A 22,000-nucleotide genomic window follows, 5' to 3' on the forward strand; every position below is an offset into this window, starting at 1 on the left:
TTCCAGGCCCTGGTCAGGGTTCTGAAAGCAGTTACAAATATGTCGTCTCCGAGTGGGCACTTGTTTGTAAGTATTTATTTTCCGGAGCCCACTCAGGAGCGTAGAGTAGTTATAGGCTGTTATAGAGGACGGAACAATGAGTCAACAACGCCTCCCCACTTTAACACTAATGCACGGAGGGGAAATCCCCGAAACACTAGTGTTTGATTATGAATGGAGATTGCTTTGGAGTGAGAGGGTTGGTGTCCACAGGCCAGCAAAGAAAACTTGGAGGTCCTGGTTTGGTCAAAGCATCTTAACCCCCTGGTGGTTAATGCTTTGTTATTTTTTTTTAAGCAGTTCCACAGGTGTGACTTTAACTCCCACCTAGCACCTATTGCATCAATGATTTCTGCAGCAAAAATATTGTTGAAAACTATTTATTTACATTATAGTCATAAACCATCCATTATCTGAACTTCAGTTAGTGGTTCTGTGTTAGAATAGATCATTTATTTTGTTCCACAACTATTAAGAGCTAATAACCAAACAAAGCAGCTCCAGTAACATTATATACATTCTTATCTGAAATTTGACTACAAAGGTAACACTTTTAAGTCACAAAACAGAGCATACAAAAATATACTTTCTAAAAAAAATTACAAATATTAATAGGCAGAAATATACAGCCATACTAAACCCAGGGAGTGATTTTTTTTTCCATAGTAAGGCAACCCATTTACATGCAGACACTGTAACATTGTCTACATCACACAAGGCACCAAGGACACTTCCAACACAATTGCATGCATCGTAGTTTAAGAGAATATATGTACATCCCCCTTTAAATAAGTTAACCTCTGACTCATTTCAAGAGATCATAAATGCTTTACAATTTTTTCCCAAAGGTTCAGAACTTGGAGAACAGTGCACATCAAAAATACACAAAATCTAGTGGATATACACTGAAAAAATAGTCTGTACGTTTCTCAACTCAAAAAGGAGCAGATATTGCTATGTCCCTCCCATCACATTGCACTTCTGTTCTCTGAGTTTATAATACATATTGCTTCAGGGTTGAGACGACTAGGTAAGCTTTGACTCACTGTTCTTGGACCACAGAAATGTGGCATAAAGGCCATGCTTCACTCACTGTACAGCGTCCCCCAAATCAGTCCCGAGCCATAAAGTGCACATCAGCTTTGCTTGTCTTTGCCGTCCCCACTTGACGGGATCGGCATCTCCCAACCTATTGTAGAGAAAGTCTCACATCAGCTCTGACAGCCAAGGTCAAAAACCAGTAATGGGTCAAAAGCAGGGGAAGATGAGAAGCAAAACCTGGTCAAGCAATCTCCTAAAGCAGGGCCGGACCTCAGCCCTCTAGGCCGGCACCCCCACACCCAGCCTCCCCACTGCCTCCAGCTGATGGTCAACCGGAGAGACTAAAATGGGTTACAGCTCAGGAGAGACCTGCTTCTAAGTGGAGAAAGGCCGGTGCTGGGCGCCACCAAGGCCGTCCGCCCAAGGAGGGAAGGAAGGGCAGGTGAGCGGGGTAGTGTTTGTCATGGGGCTTGGGTGGAGGCAGGGGCTCGGGTTTGAAGTAGCAGGTGTCAGACTGAGTCTCATCTCAAGGTGTCCGGGTCCTAGAGGAGCAAGGGGCTAGCGGCCCTCCGCCGATAGTGCTGCTGTTGCTGCCGCACAGGGCAGCCCCGGCCTGCGTGGCCCCGGCGCAGGGGGCTGCGGAGGGGGCCGGCACCGAGGACGAGGGCGCACTGCTTTTCCGCTCCTTCTGTCTCAGGTGGATCTTGGTGTGGCGCTTCCTCTCGTCACTCCGGGCAAACTTGCGGCCGCAGTAGTCACAGGCGAAGGGCTTCTCGCCAGTGTGCGTGCGGATATGAGTGGTGAGGTGGTCACTGCGGCTGAAGTTGCGCATGCAAATCCGGCACTGGAAGGGCTTGTGGCCCGTGTGGATGCGGATGTGCCGCGTGAGCTCGTCGGAGCGTGAGAACCGCCGGTCGCAGCCTTCTGCCGGGCACGGGTATGGCCTCTCGTGCACTGGGGTCTTGCTAGGTCTGTTGGGGTACTTGCGAGGCCTCAGAATGGGCCGCAGCGGCAGGTGGTGAGGGTTATAGGCGGCCGCAGCGGCGGCTGCTGCTGAGCTGCTGCCTGGCAGCCGGGGTCCTTCGTTGCCTCCACCGGCCCCTGGTCCTGTGACCCCGGCACTGGGGCCCCCCAGGGTAAAGTTACGAATGGTAGAGAGTGGAGTGAGTGGAGGGGGGACTCTCAGGGAGTCCAGGGGGCAGGGAAAGGGCTTCCGGTCTGGGCCAGCGGTGCCATGGAGGTCTCTCTGGCACTGAGGCGGGAAAAATCCAGGATAGTCTGGGATCATAGGGAAGAGACTGGGGTCCGTGGCCGGCTTGGGGGACGGGTAAGAAGGAGGCGGTGGGTAGGCCAGAGAGGAGGAGGTGGAGGTGGTGGCTGCCGACAGGAACGCAGAGGGGTCCTGGTACAGGTCTCCTGCACAGCCAGAGTACGGTGGCGGCGGCGGTGGTGGCGGCGAGTAGAGGTGGTCCAGGTCAGGCTGTGTCTGCGACATGGTGCACACACCCAGGGGTCCTGTGGCCAGTGGGTTGGGAGAGGCAGAGGTGACGCTGGACGAAGCTGTGGTTGAAGCTGGGGAAGTGACCCCTTGCAGAATGCCTGCGCTCACTATATTGATGATGCCTTCTGGGTAGCAGCTGGCACCAGGGTATTGGGGGTCAATGGAGAACTTGCCCATGTAAGTAAAGGTCTGGTTTCTGGGCGCGGAGACCGGAGCAAAGCTGCTGGGATATGGGAGATCCAAAGACCTCTTCTCTCCTGTCATGTCAATGTTGATCATGCCATCTGGGAAGGGAAAAGGCAGAGTGGAGGTGGAGAATGAGCGTGCAGCCAAGACTCCCGTCTCACCCGCTCTGGCATGGTCCCTTCCCCAGGCTCAAGACCTCAACTCTGCAGTGAGGGAGCAAAGCCCAACAGGTAGGGGATGTGGAGACCTAGCGATGGTAAGAGGCTAGCCCAGAATCCCACTATGGCGACCAGGGACAGTCAAAGACTCACCAACTACCTCCAGGAAAGCGGGATGAGCTCCGCTGAGCCCCTCCAAACAGCCATCTGTGGCTCTAATCCTCAGTAACAACACCCAATAATAGCAACAACAATATTAAAAACTCCCCATCTGCCTGGGACTTCTCTCCCTCTCCTCTACTGGGGAAACTCATGACTAGTATGCAGGTGGGGGTGGGGTGACAGGACAGACAACCCCACGCACCGACCCAGAAGTGCCAGCCACAGAGTGGAGCCCGAGAAGGGGGTCGGTGATTTCCTGGCTGTCCCCCACCCCCATTCCTGGTGCCTTCTCTCCCTTCCTCTCCCGCTGCGCTCCAGCGAAAGGCTGCCAGAGAGGATGCCGGAGCTGCGGAGGGAAGGAGTTTGTAGGTTTGCCTTCCCTCCCAACCTTCTCAGCTTTGCCCAACACCTGCGGGTCCCCGCCCGGGCCCAAGGCCAGTGGCCCTGCTTCGAGGAAGGCGCGGGGGCCGCGGGAGACGACTTCCCACGGCATCGCCAAGGAAACCAGCGTCGCCGGTGCCCCCGCGGGCCTCCCTCTGCAGTCCGGGGGCTGCTTCCCGTGGCTGCTCGTCCTCCTGCAACACCTCCAGCCTCCTTTACTGGCCGGGGCCCCCCCGCCTCGCTAACCCCCTCCGCTTCCCGGGCGGCTCACAGGTGGGGGCGCGCCTCTAAGCCGCAGGAGGAGCGTGCTCTGAGATTCTCCCCAGGTCGCCTCTGCCCAGGGCGGGAGCCACGCACGCTCTCCTCTGGCGGCGCATCTCCGCCGCTCGGCTCTCCAGACGCGCATCTCTCCCCTGGAGCCCCGAACTTTACCGTCACTTTGTCCCTACCCAGCGAGAGGAGAGGCCGAAATACAGCCGGCCGGAAGAGCCGGAAGCCCGTAGGGGCGCTTCTTCTACCCCATCCCAGTGTCCGCCCCTGGGTTTGGCGCGCCGAGGCGCACACACGCGAGTTCGCTGGCCACCTGGCGCATCTGCCCGCGCGCCCAGCTCCAGCGCACTGGTCCCTGGCTCCCGCGGGCTCCTTCTGCACCCCATTTCCACTCTTCAAAGCCAGTGCAGTCCCCACCGTCCACTTCAAGCCACGACCCTACCCTCCGAGTCCCGCACAACCACCGAACCCCACCCACCACCTCCAAGCCGCGCGGGTCCCAGTTTGCCAAGAGCACACGCTTGCTTACCTCCGGCAACTCCGTTCATCTGATCAAAGGGGCCTCCCAGCTCGGCATTGGGGAAGATGGTCACCGACGTGGCGGCGAGGTCCTCCACCGGGTAAATGCTGTCAGACAGCTGGTGCACAAAACCACTGAGAGTTACTGGGATTTTGTCTATGGCCTTGGCGGTCATCATTTGCTCCTCGCACAACCTGGAGACCCAACGCCCTCGCTACCTGGAGTGTCAGAGAAGCCGTTTTGGAGGGAGGTTGAACTGAGCCTGGGCTGGTATCTCCTTTTGCACTCCACACTTGGAAACAGCCACCCCCCAAAAAAAATCCAACAAAAATCAAACTAGCAAACAAGTTGCTGCTTTTTTTTTTTTTAAGAAAAAAAAAAAACACGGCTATTCGCCACGGACTCCTGTGTTCCGGCCGCTGGAAAGCCAGGAGTTGCTGATGTAGTGTTATTATAACAGTCAGTGTGTCCCCTCGCCGAGCTATTAATCAATTGCTGCTCTCAGTTAGACGGAAAAGTGTTGCTCTAAGTATTTAAGGGCAGGGCTTCAATGCCCGTGACGTCACTGCCCATATATGGACTGAGGAACAGGGCTGGGCCAGGCGGCTTTTGCCGTCACATGGTCAATTTGCATACGGGCTCGGCTCCGCGGGCTCCTCTGGGCTCGCGACTCCCCAGCTCGCAGCCCTCTCGGGGGTCCCACGCGGGGGTCCAGGGCGCGCGGCCGGAGTCGCAGCCCCGGCCCCGGGCGCCGGGCTGGGTGGGGGAGGGGGCGTGCTGCGGAGCCCACCTTGGCCCCTGCTCAACAGGAGAGAAGGTGGAGGCTGCGGCTCAGCCTCCCAAGGCGGGGAGGAATTCCGGTTGTCCCGGACTTTCCAAAAAAGGCGAAGATCCGGTGCCGGCGGCCCCGCCTCCCCAGCCCTTGTTTGGGAGCCATTCCGGAAAATTAAACTTCGGAAAGAAACCGAGCGGAGCCGAGACACTACAGTCAAACCCCTACTCACTTTCTTGGCAGCTCAAAACCGCAAGCAAAAGGAGGCAGCGAAAAAAAAAAAAAGCTAGATGTATTCACGGAAGCTGACTGCTTTTTTCTGAATTACTGGGTGGAAAGAAATGGCTGGTGATAAGAGTGAATGCGGTATTGCTTTTTTGGAAAGTCTGTTCTATTTATACAGGAGCGAAAACGGAACAGGTTTGGGTTGTTTGTTTGTTTAAGTATTTTGGGCACCTTGGGGTGGGGGGGTAGACCCTAGGAGGAACAGAGTTAACTGTAGGGAGCTTCGAGAGAAATCCTCAACCGGAGGCACCCCCCTTCCTCTGCCTGCGCGCTGCCCGCCCCCTGCCCCAGCTGCTACGCGGAGCGGGCGCCCTTCCCGGCGCGTCTGGGCGGTCGGCGGCGTGGGGGCGGCCAGATGGAGACTTGGACACTCACCCTTCCCCGCCACACACACACACACACACTCGCCCCACTTCCGCTACACACACTCCCGCCCCCGCGGCCCTCTCCACACACCCACTCGCACACCTTACGCTACACACCTCCCTGTTGACAGCACGCCCGAGTGCCAGCCTAGCCGACGCGCCACCGAGGCAGCCCAGCCCGCCCGTGCGGGCAAGCCGCGCTAGATGCCCTGCGAAGACCCTATCCTCACCCTCACAATGCTGTCCCAGCAGCCACACAACCTCCCGACCCCTGAGAGCCCCCAGCCCGTGGCGGGTGTACCCTAACCATGAAGGAGCCCTACTCCAGAACGCACACAGAGAACACACACAGGGAGGAGTTTTCGCCCTCGCCAAGAGCCATCTCGGGGAGCCCGAGTGATACTCCGAGGTCCAGAGTGACAGCAAAGAGCGTAACTAAACCTCGGTTTGGAGCTGCCATCACCCCACATGTGTTTCCCTTTGTGAATCAAAAAAACAAATAGACCCGACTCCTGTAGGAGCCTCTTTGGTCGTTCCGAAAGTAATTTTTAAAAACTTTTCAGAGGCTCAGGTAGCGGCGGGATGTGACTCGCTGGACGCCACAGTTCCCACCTCCCAGGACACCCCAACTCGCACCCTGAGCGCGCCGACTCTGTTCTGGGGCTCCACGGAAGGCTGGCCCCGGGTCCCCGAGCCCAGCACGCCGCCGCCTGCCTGGCCCGTGGTCCTCTGTGCGGGCTGCGATCTGCTCCCGCCCTTTCCCGCTCCAGAGTGGTGGAGGTCGGGCAAGGGGTGCGGGCTCAGCCTCGCAGGTCCGCCTCGTCCCTTTCCCGCCCCCGACCCTGAGCCGTCCCAGCCTCCAGGGGACCGGGGCGGGCAGGAGCCAGGGCGCCACGCCGTGGAGGGAGTGTGGCGCTGCAGGCGGCTCTCCCGCGGCTCACCTGCTGCGGCCGCAGCGCGCTGGCTCCCTCCCGGGCCCGCGCAAGATGTCCAGGGCCCGGGGATGGCTAGGAGCTGCTTCTGCCCCTCCACCTGAGCACCACTTCCACCCCTGCCCGCCTCAAAAGCAGGTCTCTGGCGGCAGATAGTCTCTAGGACCTCAAACCCCCAGAACAAATTTGGGAAAGTTTCCTGCTCGCGCTGCGCGCTTTTTTCCAATTGGGGATAAAAATAAAAGGTTAAAAAAAAGAAATTGCAGAAAGGTTAGTACCCTTGTAGGTGCTCCATCCTCAGCAGAAACGTACAAAGTCCTGTTTCTAAAAAGAAAGTAAGCAATAAGAAAAGAAAGCTGCGCTCTTACCACGTGCGCCAGCCCGCTCCGCCTGCGCTCCGGCCTGTCCCGCGGCCCCCACGCTGACCACGGGCAAGACGACGCCTCGGAGGGGAGCCCGACTCGCATCTCCAGCCCTGAGTCCGAAAGAAGGGGGGTTGAGGGGAGCCAAATTATGCAAATGTAGCGCCCGATGGTGGGGCTCGGGTTACGGCCCCGATCGGCCCCGGGGGTGAGGCACCCACCGGCGGCAAGCGCGGGCGCGGCGACTGCTCGAGCTTCGCTCCTCTCTGCGCACGTGGGCGGGCGGGCGGGCGGGCGAATCGCGGCGGCCGCCCCGCGGCGGGTGCTGCTGTCAACCCCGCCGGCGGCCGCAGCACGCCGCCCGGAGGGGGAGCTCCCGGTCGCCCGAGTGCCAAGCGAGCAGGGCGCAGAGGGCAGGACGCCGTCCGGGGGCGGCCCGGGCTAGAGGAAACTGCGCGGTCTGCGGCTGCCACCCTTCCCGGAGGAGGAGGAGGACGATGGGGGTCGGAGGGAGGAGGAGGCCTCACCGAGGAGCCTTGAACGCAAATCAGAGTAAATGGGAGTGATGGACCCCTCTGGAAGTCCTCGGAGCTTTCCAACACTCACAGCTCCCGTCAGAGCTATGCCCGGTGGGGTGGGGGCAGGGGGCCGGTGCAGGCTGTGGGAGTGCCTGGGGCCAGTCGTGGGAGGCCTTTCCTGAGCCTCCGCTGGGCCAGGAGATACCGGGTCAGTAGATACTCCATGGAACTTCTTTTTTAAGAGCGTCTAAATACAAACCCCTAAATACGGAAAGCGCAGAGTGGAACAAAATCAAGGCGCATTCACAGCAAGTCAGCCACCCTGTGGATGTCCAGAAAGCTGAAGTGACTTGCCTAAAGTCACGCAGCTGGTGAGTGGTCGTGTCCCAACTTGCAACCAGGTCTTCTGAATCCCAGTACAGTACACTGGTTGATACTTCGTGCCCTCGGCAAAACCCAGTTCCGGCAAGCGGACAGGACTGAGGATTGGGAGCCTGGCTCAGCCCACTAAGGAAGAAACGGGTCACCTTCGCCAATTTCATCTCGTGTCTTTTGGCATCTCTGAGAAGAAAGCTGAGGTCAGGGCTTTCCAAGAGAAAGAGGGTGAAGGGGCTGTCGTGGACGTGACTCCGCAACGTAGAAGGAGAGCAACCAGGCGGGCACAGAGCCAGCGTACTAATAGACTCTGTCATAGGAGAAGCCCTTCCCACAGGATCCTTCTTGAAGGCAAGAAGAAGTGAGAGAAGAAAGAGGTAGGGACAAATAAAAAACTCCAGAGCTGTTTACTGAGGAAGAGAGGGGACTGGGGGTTAGCGGGGTGGGGAGTGAAGGTGGAAGGAATGAGAGTTGACTGCAAAGATGCACCGTGGTCCCCCTCTTTTTAAGCATTGGAGCTCTGATTTTGATCAGAAACTAAACAAATGATTGTCTTAAAAAAAGATTTATTTATTTGAAAGGCAGAGTTACAGAGAGGCAGAGAGAAACAGAGAAACAGAGGTCTTCCATCCCCTGGTTCACTTCCCAAATAGCCACAACAACTGGAGCTGCACTGATCCGAAGCCAGGAGCTGGGAGCTTCTTCCCGATCTCCCACACAGGTGCAGGGTCCCAAGGACTTGGGCCATCCTCTACTGCTTTCCCAGGCCATGTCAGAGAGCCGGATTGGAAGTGGAGCAGCCAGGACTTGAACCAGCACCCATATGGGATGCTGACCCTGCAGTCGGCAGATTTACGCACTACACCACAGTGCTGGACCCATGACTGCCTTTCTTTAGAGTTCTCAAAATGCCTAAGTAAATGGGGTTCCCCCAAAATATTGGGGTTATGAAAAGGGTGACAAATTTGATGTCAGATTCCAATTTGCTTTGACCAAATTCCTGACCCAGAAAGCAAAATAAGAAGGAAGCAGAGAAGTCTGTTAGTAGGTTTGCTTGCAGGGAGGGGATGAGGGTGTTGGGGAGAGGGTATGGGGTGGAATGAACAGGGGAGGCAGCCAGGGGGTCCCAGCAGTTAGCCAAAGTCCCTCTCTGAGTGGTTTTTGGATTTTGTCCCCCAGACTTGCAGGTCTCATTCACAATGTTGTGACAGAATCACAATCAATCAGGAGATATGTAGTAAACAACTAACATTTGCACTTTGATTTATTAAGAAACATTTTTGAACATCATTACAGGCTCTACCAAGTAATGTCCCTTTCATTCACTCCCATTCTAATACTGCTACTGGAATGGAAGAAAGGAGTGTCAACATTTCCCTTAACTGGGGTCACACATCAGAATGTGAATCCCTAACTCAAATGGCATAGGACATGTGCATCTCCGTGAAAATCGGGCCAACTGGCAATTCTGCCATTTGGTCATTTTTTCTTAAGAGTGCCCCTGTGTGCTGAGAAAACTGATAAATGATTTAGCATCTCATTACTAATCTCTTAATCCCAGGGGCTATAAAACAAGCCCCTGACTCTGTCTATCAAAGTAGTTATGAAGTCTGAGAAAAGCATTGCTTCCCATCAATCCAGTGTGCAACTGAAGACATGAGTCATTGGCACAAGTTATCTGGTCAGAAGGAGACAAGACCTATATGATCTTTTGCAGAAGCAACAGCAGTGGCCCAAGCAGCAGGTGCGCGGGTTCTCTTTAGATTTCTTGAGCATCTACTGTGTGTCCAGTGCTTGGCAGAGTCTGTGAATAGAGGATGCCTAAAGCCAGTGCTTGTTCCTGCCCCTGGAGCTTGTGTGGCACATCACACAAATACACAATTATAACGACAATGTTTGATCCCAAGAAAAGAAAAGTACAAGGGATCCAGTTGAGTTTGGGAGGTTGAGGGGGACTTCTGTAAGTAGACACCTGAAGGGTGTGCAGCGATGGGGAAAAGATCCGTGTGAAACAGCATTTCAGGAAGAAAGAACAGGTGCAGCAAGGCCCCAAGATGAGAGGAGGCTGAGTGTGTGTGCAGGATAAAGTCTACTGTGAGTGGAGACCCCCAGGTCACCTTCCATGCTAGTGCACCGGGCTGAGCTTTCTCAGGAGCTGCTCTGGAGGGTTGTTTCTCTCTCCGTTCTCCCTGCCATTGGTTTTGCTGGCTAATGATAGTGGCATTATAATTTTTTACATTTGAGAGGTTTTTTTCCCCCACTCAGTTTCTGTAAATGAATAAGACATGCCAACAAGGTTTCAGCAGGGAGAACATACACAGAAATGCTTATTGACATCAGCACTGTATTTCAGTGACAGTCTTAATAACATTCCTTAGTTGTCTATTTCTCAATAAGGAAATGACAATATGAAATTTGTTCCATTTAAAATGAACAGAGCATGTAAGTGCAGTCTTTCTAGTAGAAACACATCATGTCAAATCTACAGATCACTTTACCATTGCTGGCAAAAAATAAAAGCTAAATCAATGCATCATTTATCGTGCTTGTTTAAGACAAGGCATATATCAACCAGGGGTACAGGTCAATAAGTTATTGTCCATCTGGTCATAAAGGCTCAAAGCAAACTCTCCATTCCAAATCATATCTTTTTATACCATTAGACTTTTTTAATCTTTCAGCTTAAACATTTAATTTTTTATCTAAAATTAGATGAACAATGAAGTTCACTATAACTAGGAAACTCATGATTTTTTGAAAATGATTTTATCTGAGGAAGAAAGAAAGAGGGAGGGAGAAAGGGCAGGGAGGAGAAGAGGGAGAGGGAGAGGGAGAAGGAGAGGGAGAGAGAAGTCACACCCCCACTGGCTAGTTCACTCCCCAAATGCCCACGATGGCCAGGGCTATGCTGGAACCAAACCCAAGATTCCCTCATGAGTGGCAGGAACCTAACTATCTGAGCCATCACCTTGGCCTCCTAGGGTCTGCATTGGCAGGAAGCTGGAGTCAAGGAATTGGAGCTGAGCATTAAATCTAGGGACCTCAGTGTGGGGCCTTGGTGTCTTAGCCACTTGGCTAAATGCTCATTCCTGGAATTTTTTTTAATGCACATTATTATTACTAGTCTGCTTTTATTACCAACTTATAGGAAGGAATTTTCTTTTTCCAAATAATTTCAGTTATGGAAACTTTGTTTTTATATTGACAAAATGTTCAGGCCAGTTAGTGCATCCTGTTGCCAGCAGGTGATTCACAACATTTAAGCCAAGAAAGGAGGAATAAAAAGATACTTTCATATTTCAACTGAATAATCTTGATAAGAATGGTCACCACTTATTATGGTTAAGATTATAGGCCTTGGGACCAGCGCTGTGGCGAAGTGGGTCAATGCCCTGGCCTGAAGCGCCGGCATCCAATATGGGTGCTGGTTCTAGTCCCGGCTGTTCCTCTTCCAATCTAGCTCTTTGCTATGGCCTGGGATAGCAGTAGAAGGTGGCCCATGTCCTTGGGCCCCTGCACCCACATGGTGATGCGGAAGAAGCTCCTGGTTCCTGGCTTTGGATCGGTGCAGCTCCGGCCATTGCGGTCATCTGGGGAGTGAACCAGCAGATGGAAGACCTCTCTCTGTCTCTACCTCTCTCTGTAACTCTTTCAAATAAATAAAATAAATCTTAAAAAAAAGAGGAGACAGAGGCTTAGAGACTACACAGAGCTTCCTGAAGCTTGCAATGTAAATTGCACAACCAGACTATGAACTCTGTTCGCTCAATCACTAAAACCAATCTTTCAGGTATGCATCGTGATGCAGAACAAAACAAAAGAGCAGTTATACATATGTGTGTATATGTCAAATATTGATATATGAAATATTCATAATACTTTCCCCAGATTTGAGTTTTAGCTTCCCAAAATAAAACTGATAGCATTATTGAGGAGATTCACAATAGGGTTGTAAAGAGAAAAGGGAACAGATGGCAGAGGATATTGGTATCTAATTTAAAACAAGATATCCCTTCTGGAAAATATCATCTAAATTTTGGAAGCCAAGTTTCATACTAATAATAATTAATTAACATAAATCAATTTTTTAGAAAGATCAAAATGCATAGCAATAGTACTATCTTGCTTCCAAGAAGGCTTAGGAATGTGGACTGGAAATTTAAGATTTGAAGGAATGGTTAGTGAATGATCTGCAAAATCTGGAGACAATGCTCAGTTTTAAAGCAGCACGTGTTAGAGACTTGTCTCATGTGATCTCACATATTTCCTATACAGTTGCTTTTTCAACTCAATTGTAAGTCCTCTGAAGGCAGGGCTCTTGCAAGTGTGCTCCCTGTCTAGATTCCAGCAGAGAATTATGGATGGGAACACCTTTCTGGTAGTGAGAGGAAATGAGGCCTGACCTGGCTCATCAGATGCCTCCTAATTAATTTCACCCTCCCACTACTTGCTGTAACAACTTCTCTGGGAGATATTACATTGCAGAGCAAGGGCAGTTACCCGGAGAGCATCCTCTGATAGAGCTGTCTGCAGATAGCCCCTTCTGCAGAGGGTTGCATCATGAACTTCTGAGCTGCCAGCTCTGATTTCAGCATAGTGAGTGCTCCTGATGTGGTGGCAGCCCTTAGTGCAAACCACTATGCAGGTAGAGGTTGGCCTGGAAGCCCTGTCCAGCTACCCTCCTCCCTCTCCTGCCTCTTCCTCCTTCCTACTGTTGGAGACAGACGCAGGGCACTGCAAGCAGCCTAGGTCACTGAGAAGACTCAAGAAAAGGAGTCCCAGTGCCCCCTTTCCAGTTCTGCCTCTGCCACGGGCTGATGGCATCATTTAGGATTGGTGGTTGGTGCTAAGAGGAAGCAGCTTGCTCATTACACTCAAAGGGCTCAAGCCTTTGGGAGCAGCCCTGGGAAACAGGCTTTTCTTTTCCCATACCTGCTGATTTTCTTAGCCATATGCCACGAAGATGTGGAAGCATCACATCCTTCGCGTCTGTTGCAATGTTAGAGAGCAGCCAAAGGGATCACAGAGGTTTACGGAGTTCAATGTTTAGAGAGTTGAAATCTCCACTATTTTGAGTGAGAAAGGTGGGGATAATGCAGGGAGAGAGGATTGGATGGAGGAGGATGCAAGAACCTGGTACTGGGAACAGTGCTGTAGTGGGGAAAGCACTAAATTAGGAATCAGGCTCAATAGCTGCCTCTCTGTCCTAATGATGTCCTTAGTAATAATAATAACAGTTATGATTTATTGATAGCACCAAGTACTCTGCCAACTATGACACCTTATCTCTTCAAACCTACCAAATACACCTTGAAGCAGATTACCCTTTCTTTTCACTTTTCAGATGAGGAAAACTGAAATCATCAAAGCCCAAGTCACAGAACGAATTAAGTGTAAGTGCCAAGACGAGAACCCAAGCAGTCTGTTCTGTCTCCATCACTTGTGCCCCCACTACCTACCCCAGCCTGTGCAACTAGATAAGCCACTTAGCCTCGCTGGGCATCCGTTTCTTCATCTTTAAAGTGCGGCTGGGAAGTCCCGCCTTAACTGCCCTCTGCCAGGGTGTGTGGGCCGTCAGTGGAAGAGGATTAAGAATGTCCAAAAAGCAGGACACACACTGTGCATCTAATGATTGTCCCTGGGGTGACTTCGTGTTGCTGGGCCATCGACAATAGGGGTGAAGGGAGAGTGGGGAGGGGAAGGAAGTGAAGTATCTGATGCCAGGACAGACACAAAGCGCCAATAACTGAATTAAACCCATTTGCTTGTTGACCCATCCTAAGGTCCTACAAAGTGGTCTCTTTTCCCCGCCTCACACTGGATGGTGGCCTAGAGGTAAGTGCTCCTTTTCGTCTGGAGATGAGGAAGGAGGAGGTGGCCCCTGGAATCTTGGAGCATTTGTAACTGGTCCTTCTCCTGATGCTAATAACAGGCCTGGGCACACATGGTCACACTCCTTCATGAATCCTAACAAGTAACTAGTATGTATGTTTCTGCTCAAGGACTGTTGTGCCTCAGAGGTTGTTGTGGTTCCAGCGTGCTCACTGCATAACAGAACAATTTTAATCAATGGCCTTCTAAGTACACAGACACACCCCAGCACCTGGCATCTCTCTACTTCTTAGAGTTAGGTTTGTTTTTGAAAAATATGATTATTAGGGCAATAGTCTATGGAAACTTCAAAAAGAAGAAAACTACAACAATTTAGACACTTTCTTCTCTGTGTTTAGATTTCATCAAGCAAGAAGCACTCACGACATGCCCCAAATGAACATATTGGTACCTTCATCTATTTCTCAGAAACGCTGGAGATAGATGATGTCTCTTACCAGGAGACTTTATCCCTCACTTTTCCTGTATTTCAAGCTTTTGGACCATTACCAAACAAGTGGAAAGTGCAATTTGGAAGGTGATGACTGAGAGTTGTCCCCCAGAGTCTTGGAGCTTTTGGAGCTAGTCCTTGGCAGGCCTGCTACTGTATGTTCATAACCTTCGTGGACTTGAGGCCCTGCTCCCCATGCAAATTCCTGATGAAGAGGACTGTTAAATCCGTCCAAATTCCATGGGGTATGAAAGTCATGGTGTAACTTACACAAGGGGTCCTTATGGAAAACGAGTATTATGAAAAAACTATACACATATTTTTGTTAAAATTGCACCAAATAATCTTGTCTTTTAATTTCATATTCCCACGGACTTTTTGAGTACGCTTGTAGACTCAGACCGGTGTGTAGGGGCAGAGGCCGTGGATAACAGGTATGTGAACTAGAGAGTGAGTGACTACCTAGCAATAAGCCTGGCTCACTCCCAAATGCTCAAACTTGTGATGTCCTTAATCCATTGAGTATTTATGAAGCACCTACCATGTGCCAGGTTTTGTGCTGGGTGCTTAGAATGTATCAGTGAACAAAACCATCTTCATAGAGCTCACATCCTGGAAATTCTTGTGAACGTAGCTCTAGGAACCATAAAAGGGAACACTCAGTTTGTAGCGTCTTCCCCTGTCTCCAGCCAGAATCACATTTAAGCTACCCACACATAGGTATGAATCTTTCCTAAGGCCATCAGAGGAAGAATACCAAGCTAGCTTTGGTAACTCATTCCAATGTTTAATACTCTCCCAAGACATTCTTCAGAGATAGAGTACACCCCCTTTTATTATGCATTTTATATTCTCTTCAGCAGACCTGAAAGAAGTTAGTCACAATGCTCTGGGTAGAAACCAGTCACAGGTTGGAATAGCCCTCAGCTTTTCCTATTAAAATCTCAGGCTCCATACCCAGTCCTTGGGAATTTCACCTTTCCATCCATTCACCATCCACATCAACTCTTTGAGGAACATCCTAGCTCCCAACACTTCCCAGGGGTTGAAACACCTACGACATTTTCGGCGTCACTCTACCTTTCTGTGTCCTTTCACTCACATGACTTCCTCTGGGACTCACAATATAGCCCTGTGATGTTGGCAATGCTACGTTCACCTTTCCCATTGTAGAAAAGCCCAGGGAGCCCCCGAGGGGCCAGGTGACTTACCTAAGATCACACGGTTAGTGAGGAGGCAGAGGTGGCATTCTGAGCCAGGTCTCTGGTGCTGAACTTGAGAATTCTGTCTGTCTAATGGGAGCTCAACTGCTGGTTGGCAAGGCCCAAGCATGTGAGTGCTTGTGCAATCCCCGAGACACTTTGATGGCTCAGGGCCAGTTAACATTTAGGTCATGTGTTTTCTTCCCCAGGTGTGTGCCGACCCTGGTCCATGTCCCTGTGTCACAGTATCCCCCATGGTAAAGATTGGTAACATAAAGAAAACACAACAGCTACCACCGACCAGCCAGATCTTGGCCTTCTAGGTCATCAAAGGCAATTTGGGACCCCATCAGTCCCAGGTTCATCCTCTGTATCCCTCATCTGTCCCATTTCAGTGAGCTTGGCACTGACTCACTGATTGCCACCCTCTGGTTATCAGCCTATGGTGCAATCAGAAGAGATTCTCATCTGTGTGGGGTGGCTTAAGTGGGGTTGAGTCTCAACTGGGGTGACCAGCCTGACCAGGGGGAGGAGATAAATGCAGCAGCTTCATCAACAGAAGGCCTTAATGGTTTTGTTTTTGCCAAACTTTGCTAACCTATGCCACAGTATGCTCCAAGATGAGCGCAATATTATTTTTAGGTGAAATGGTTTGTATTTTTGACTAAAAGTTGGCTTCATCATAACTTGTTTGCTCCTTCTCCTTTCATTCTTTCCCAGAAGTTGCAGGAGTCTTTAGTAGAGTGGAAGGAGCTGGCTGACAGATGCAGGACCTGGTGGGTAACTGTGCTGAGCCATCTTCTGACCTGACTCATCACCAGAATCCTAGTCCCAGCAATCTTTAATAAAGCAATAACAATGAGGAAAATGTCATTTTAAGGAGCTAATTTTGATGATGAGCTGGCTGCCCATTACAATTATTTCTTTAAAAAACAATCCATATTCCTTATCCTAACCAGCAAGTCTCTGCATGAACTGACCTTGTCCTGCTCCTGCGGTCACGTCTCTTTCCCCTCTCTCTGCTGCTCACCATCGTGGCCACCACTTAAACATGCCAAGCTCCTTACATCTCAGAGTCTGTGTTCTGGCCCTTCCCCGGCTCCACACTTATCGCCCTGTGTCTACTTCTTATTTAGCTATCAGCATAAGCCTTCCCTTTCCAGCTCTGTCCCGTCTTCCCTGATCAACCTACCCTGACATAATTGGGCTTTATTTTTATTTTTTACATATATAAAGCAAACGCTTAGTCAGTATAAACTCCATGAGGGTGAAGACTATACCTGTCTTGACTCTCACTGTATCCCCAACACCAAGAACCATGCTGGCAGCGAGGAAGGTACAGTAAACATTTGTTGAATGAATGCTAGAGAGGAGCAACGATCAGTCACATTTGATCCCCACTGCCTTATGATCATCCTTTCCCTCCTTGACTCTCAGCTGCCTTGTCTGTAAAACGGGTGGCAGCCTGTGTGGCATCTAAGGCCCTGTTAGGTTTAGGCAGTCTATTACTGTCTGGGGTTGGAGACACATGCATGACAAGACCACACACCAGCCTCAATCATCACCCCAAACTAGACTGATTTTCCTTTTTTAAAAAAATACTCATTTATTTTCATTTCATTTGAAAGAGAGAAAGAAACAGATAAAGATATTCTACCTGTTGGTTCACTCCCCATATGGCTGCAACAGCCAGAACTGGACCAGAGAAAGCTAGGAGCTAATAATTCAAGCAGGGTCTCCCATGTGGGTGGCAGAGACCCAAGAACATAAGCCATTTCCTGCTATCTCCCAGAATGTGTATTAGCAGGAAGCTGGAATGGCATCAGAAGCCAAGACACAAACCAGGCATTCTGATACGGGAAGAGAGATTCTCAAGTTGTGATAACTGCTGTACCAAATGCCCACCCTTGGGCTTCGGTTTCTTTTCTTTTTTTCCTTTTAAAAGATTTAAAACATTTATTTGAAAGACAGAGTTAGAGAGAGAAGTAGAGACAGAGAGAGACATCTTCCATCCACTGGTTCACTCCCCAGATGACCGCAATGGCCGGAGCTGCACCGATCTGAAGCCAGGAGCCAGGAGCTTCTTCCAGGTCTCCCATGTGGGTGCAGGGGCCCAAGAACCTGGGCCACCTTCTACTGCTTTCCCAGGCCACAGCAGAGAGCTGGATTGGAAGAGGAGCAGCCGGGACTAGAACCGGCACCCATATGGGATGCCGGCGCTTCAGGCCAGGGCTTTAACCTATTGCACCACAGCACTGGCCCCTGGACTTTGGTTTCTAAGTAAAGCAGCACCACAAGTCTTTATAAGGGCAGAATGCAGGACCTCAGGAATCGTCTCCCCTCTTCTACAGAAAGTAAGTCTAGGCTTTTCCCTAGGAAGAGCTTGGATGGTCCTGAAAAGACTTTTATTAACTTTAAAAACAAAATTTATTTTTCCTTTTTTAAGTTCAGGTAGGTTTCCAGGATTCTACTAATTGTTTCAAATGGATGTTCTACTTAAAGTGACATAGAGAATAATGGAAATGAGATAGTTAATAAGAGGGAAAGAAATGATTTTCTACCTAATTAGAGTACAGAACTTTAAAGTAACTTGTGTTCTTTAATCTAAAGCAGTTAGGGCTGCATGTTGTTTTTGAATGAATACTGCTAAATTTCAGTAAGTAAATACCATTATTATCAACATTTGCCTTTGAATATACTAATGGCACTCCTGTAGGCTTACTTTAATTTCAATGACGTATTTTAATTTGGACTATAGAAAAGAAACTGTGGTTAAATAATTTTTAGAAAATCAAGAATAAGTTGATCAAGAATAGGTTTGCTTAATTGGGGCCTGCCATTTAAAACATACACATATATAAATCAAAAAATGATGTAAAGAGAAAAGAGATATACAAAAAAATCAATATTTTATTGACATCATCCAAAAGTATTTAAGTACAAATTGTGATGGACAGTTATACAAATGCCATTGGTTAGAATTGGCAAGCCAGTGCTGGCAAAATAATCTAGTAAGTATTTTTGAGACCCATTGCATGGTAGGACCCATGCCATAGTTTACAGGGAATGAAAGATGAATTAAAGTAACTCCCTCTTTGAACCAATAGTCCAGGGGAAAGGTGAGCAGGTGAACAAATAAGTAGAATGCCTGGAGGACATGGTAGGTATGATCAGACATGGTCAAACTTTGCTATGGGGGTGAGTGTTTAGTTATTAAGACCCTGGTTAAGATGCCCACTTCCCATATTGGAGTGCCAGGTTTGCTTCTCAGCTCTGACTCTGGAGTCCAGATTCTTGCTAGTGGAGTCCCTGGAAGGGAACTGTGCTGGCTCAAGTAATTGGGTTCCTACCACCCACCAGGGAGACCTGGGTTGAGTTCCTGTCCCAAGCTTCAGCTGGACCCAGTCCTAGCCATTGTGGGCATTTGTAGATTGAACTAAAGGAAGAGAGCACACTCTCCCTCCCTCTCTCTCTAATAAATAAATATTTTTATTGTATTATTTTTAATGCTGTTCTGAGTCCCAAGGAGGGGCAGATAGTCACAGGTGTGACACTGGGGATCAAAAAAGAAAAGTGCATGATGGTTGCTCACTTTTCAGACTTAGTCCATTTCATGACCTTCATAGCTTGGTACACCTCTCTACACCATGCCTAATACAGTGTAGGAGATAATATATAAACATTGATCAATTGATAATAAAAGATAAAGGAAACATAGTCCAAACACTTGCTATAACACCAGTTGGTAGGATTAATGGATCCTGGGGACTTACTTGAAGATTGATAAGGAGTTTGGTTACTGTAGTTATAGCCCATAAATATAAATTTTGCATGTGCTTATCATCTTTAGTTTTCTGGGAAAAGATTCATGAACCCAATCAAGGGAGGAGAAAAGATGCAATTGTAATGACTACTGAAAAATGAAAGAAGCTGCATCTGGCAGCAGCTACACTTTCTTTTCTCATCAGAATGTTCAGAGAATCACTTCTCAGATATCTCACCAAAAAGAGGTTATGTGGCTCTGTGAGGGAGGAAGTGGGCTCTGAATTATGCTGGCTTGGTTTTACCTAATAGATGATTTGAAAAATAAAAGTTCAGCCTTGGAAAGTTTGCTGGGTTGGCAGTGCGAGGCTCCCCATGTGACAGGTCCCTGAAGACAGGGTTTCACCAGCCACCTGGAGTACCACAATTGCTCCTCCTCTCCAATGGCCAGTTCCAGTCTGCACATGCTGTGCACACAGCTCCCCCAGGGACCCCTACCCTGCTAGAAATGAACCCTACAGGGACAATCCACATGCTGCATTTCGGTTTGCCACCTCAGCTTGCCCCTCCACAGGGCTCCTAGATTGAATGGGGACTGATAACTCACTTGAGAGGCAGCTATGCTGAGCTTCAGAGGCCAGGAAGATATTCATTTCATAGCATTACAGCCTTTTGTATCAGGCTAAGAGACCAGTGAAATCAGGAACTTGGGAGACATGGGGACTTATCAGATGACCCCACCCTGCCTTTTGTACAGCCTCTGACTCAATTAGAACCTCTGGAAGGTATAGCAACAAAAGTCTCAAGGAGTTAGTTATGAGAAAGAAAGGAAACCTGTCTTGCACCCTGGTTTTCAAAGTCTCCATTTGAAGTAAAATTTTGGAATGAAAAATGGATTATTTAAACTTCAATGAATTCGGGGTAAGGGGAGGACTTCTGTTGGTTCTGTCTCAGGAATCTGAGGTCTTTAGCAGGAACTGTTACCTATGATGCTATTATAGATAAATTATGATGGGCACAGATAAAATTAAGTGCTAATTGGTATAATTACCTAGTTAATATTTTAGCTGTATGTGCATTTCTTTGCCTTAGCGTGCTTTGTAGCTCAAAATGAAGATTTTTTTTTTTGTTAAAAAAGAACTTTCTCTTTATCTCCCACTGAGTTATTTTTCACTTTGGGTTTGCTAGTTATTAGTCAGAGCTGATAATAATAATTTTTCTTCAAGTGCAGGCTGCAGCTGAGAATTTCCAAACTGCAGTGAGTCAGCTCAGGAGTAGTTCAGTCATTTATCCCCACTGCTCAGAGTCAGACATCATGCCAGGAAGGGGGTCCAGGATTCCCCACCCTTGATTTGATACCAAGCATCAGTGCCATGGCCTCCTTATCACGTGCCCTTGACCAGTTTATGTGAGCTGCTGCAATGCCCACAAGCATGCCTCTGAGCCCTCAAATTTATAGCTTCTGTATTTACTCAGCAACACTTTGCACAATATCCCACACCTATATCCCATTGCCAAGCAGTGACAGATACCCATTAATTGCTCAGGATCATCCATACGGGTTATTCTGCAGGAAAGAATCAGCATAAGACAGTACTGTCAGTAACATTCGAGGCATGGGGTTTCAGTGGGGATCTGTGCTAGGTCTTGCAAGTTTCAGCTATTGTTATTTTATTTTGCACTACAAAAAGTACTTTGTACTCTAAATCAATTATTTTAATAAATAAAATTACTTTCCAAAGAAAACTTTATATTACTACTACAAAAATGGAAGCCTGTATCATTTGGCATAAATAAAAAGGAACTGTAAGAATAAATCATATATCAGACTTTCCAGCCAACACAGTGAAGTGGCTATTGCAGAAAAGGAAAGTGGCTCGTGAAGGATTAAATATGGAGAATAGGAACAGGCTCACTGTTAAGATCAAGGCTGAGGCAGGCTTTTCACCATCACTTTAAATAATAAGTGTGGGGAAACAAGCTGCTGACCCACTGTCTGAGGTTATGGCTTAATGGAATATATAAAGATAACCACACCCTCGACTTGGACCTTAACCAAACTACTAGCCGACTAGATGATCTGATCTGGGAATGAAATAACAATAGGGAGATTGAAAAATATGGCTTCTTAGGAATCTAGAAAAAGAAAACCATGTTAGTAGAAATAACTGCAGTAGTAATATCAAGTTTCCTTTTAAAAATATTTTTATCTGTGGAGTTGGTACTTGGTGCAGTGGTAAGATACTGATTGGGATGCTCATGTCCCATAGCTCCAGGCTTTAGTCAAGCCCAGCCCTGGCTGCTGCAGACATTTGGAGAGTAAATCATTGAATGAGAGTCTCCCTCCCCTGCCCTGCTTGCTCATTCTCTTTCTGCTTTTCACATACACATAAATACATTTTTGTATTTGTTAAAATAGGGGCACTTGGGATCCCCACATGCCATATTAGAGTGCTAATTCAAGTCCCAGCTACTCTGCTTTAAATCCAGCTTCTTGTTAATGTCCCATGGGAAGCAACAGATGCTGGCTTCCGTGCTTGGGGCCATGCCACTCACATGGAACAACTGGATGGTCTAGCTCTTGGCTTCAGCCTGGCCCAGACCTGTGTGTTGCAGGTATTTGGGGAGTGAATCAGTAGGTGGAAGAGCCATCTTTGTCTCTGTCTCTGTCTTTTAAGTAGAGGAAAATAAATAAACATGTAGAAAAAATAAGTGAATAAATATTTCAGGGTAGTAACCTTCATTCTTCCCTCTGTTCTGTTTTTATGATTTTACTGTAGCAGATTTCCAAAGTGTTTGGTGTTGTTCAGAACACCCTTGTGAAAAATACTGGCTGCAAAATAAATG

General features: G+C 48.9%; 1 protein-coding gene and 1 long non-coding RNA gene across 4 annotated transcripts; one reads left to right on the forward strand and one right to left on the reverse strand.

Moving 5' to 3' along the window:
• Nucleotides 1–403: 403 nt before the first annotated feature.
• On the reverse strand, nt 404–15,418 carry EGR2 (early growth response 2). 3 transcript variants are annotated; one of them, XM_017348756.3, is made up of 4 exons: nt 15,401–15,418; nt 6,981–7,087; nt 4,268–4,376; nt 404–2,865 (listed from the first exon to the last, which is right to left on the reverse strand). In XM_017348756.3, the coding sequence occupies exons 2-4, from the start codon at nt 7,077–7,079 to the stop codon at nt 1,607–1,609; spliced, it is 1,467 nt and encodes a 488-aa protein (XP_017204245.2). In that variant the 5' UTR covers nt 7,080–7,087; nt 15,401–15,418; the 3' UTR covers nt 404–1,606. The 3 variants fall into 3 exon arrangements, with proteins under 3 accessions (XP_017204245.2, XP_051679820.2, XP_008268305.2); XM_051823860.2 differs by lacking the exon at nt 15,401–15,418 and adding an exon at nt 7,196–7,213; XM_008270083.4 differs by lacking the exons at nt 6,981–7,087; nt 15,401–15,418 and adding an exon at nt 4,477–6,917.
• On the forward strand, nt 7,264–20,909 carry LOC103351356 (uncharacterized). Its single transcript, XR_519142.4, has 2 exons — nt 7,264–8,244; nt 13,212–20,909. It is a non-coding gene; the product is annotated as an uncharacterized lncRNA (long non-coding RNA).
• Nucleotides 20,910–22,000: the final 1,091 nt, after the last annotated feature.

The sequence above is a fragment of the Oryctolagus cuniculus genome, chromosome 15, assembly GCF_964237555.1.
Source record: "Oryctolagus cuniculus chromosome 15, mOryCun1.1, whole genome shotgun sequence".
Taxonomy (NCBI): domain Eukaryota; kingdom Metazoa; phylum Chordata; class Mammalia; order Lagomorpha; family Leporidae; genus Oryctolagus; species Oryctolagus cuniculus.

Bases quoted from the DNA above. Each gene is read 5' to 3' on its own strand.
- EGR2 (XM_017348756.3), bottom strand. From the start codon at position 7,079: ATGCGAGTCGGGCTCCCCTCCGAGGCGTCGTCTTGCCCGTGGTCAGCG. The intron at 4,377-6,980 runs GTAAGAGCGCAG...TTTGTGCACCAG, and splicing joins GGAGCGGGCTGGCGCACGTG to CTGTCTGACAGCATTTACCC. The intron at 2,866-4,267 runs GTAAGCAAGCGT...TTCCCTTCCCAG, and splicing joins GATGAACGGAGTTGCCGGAG to ATGGCATGATCAACATTGAC.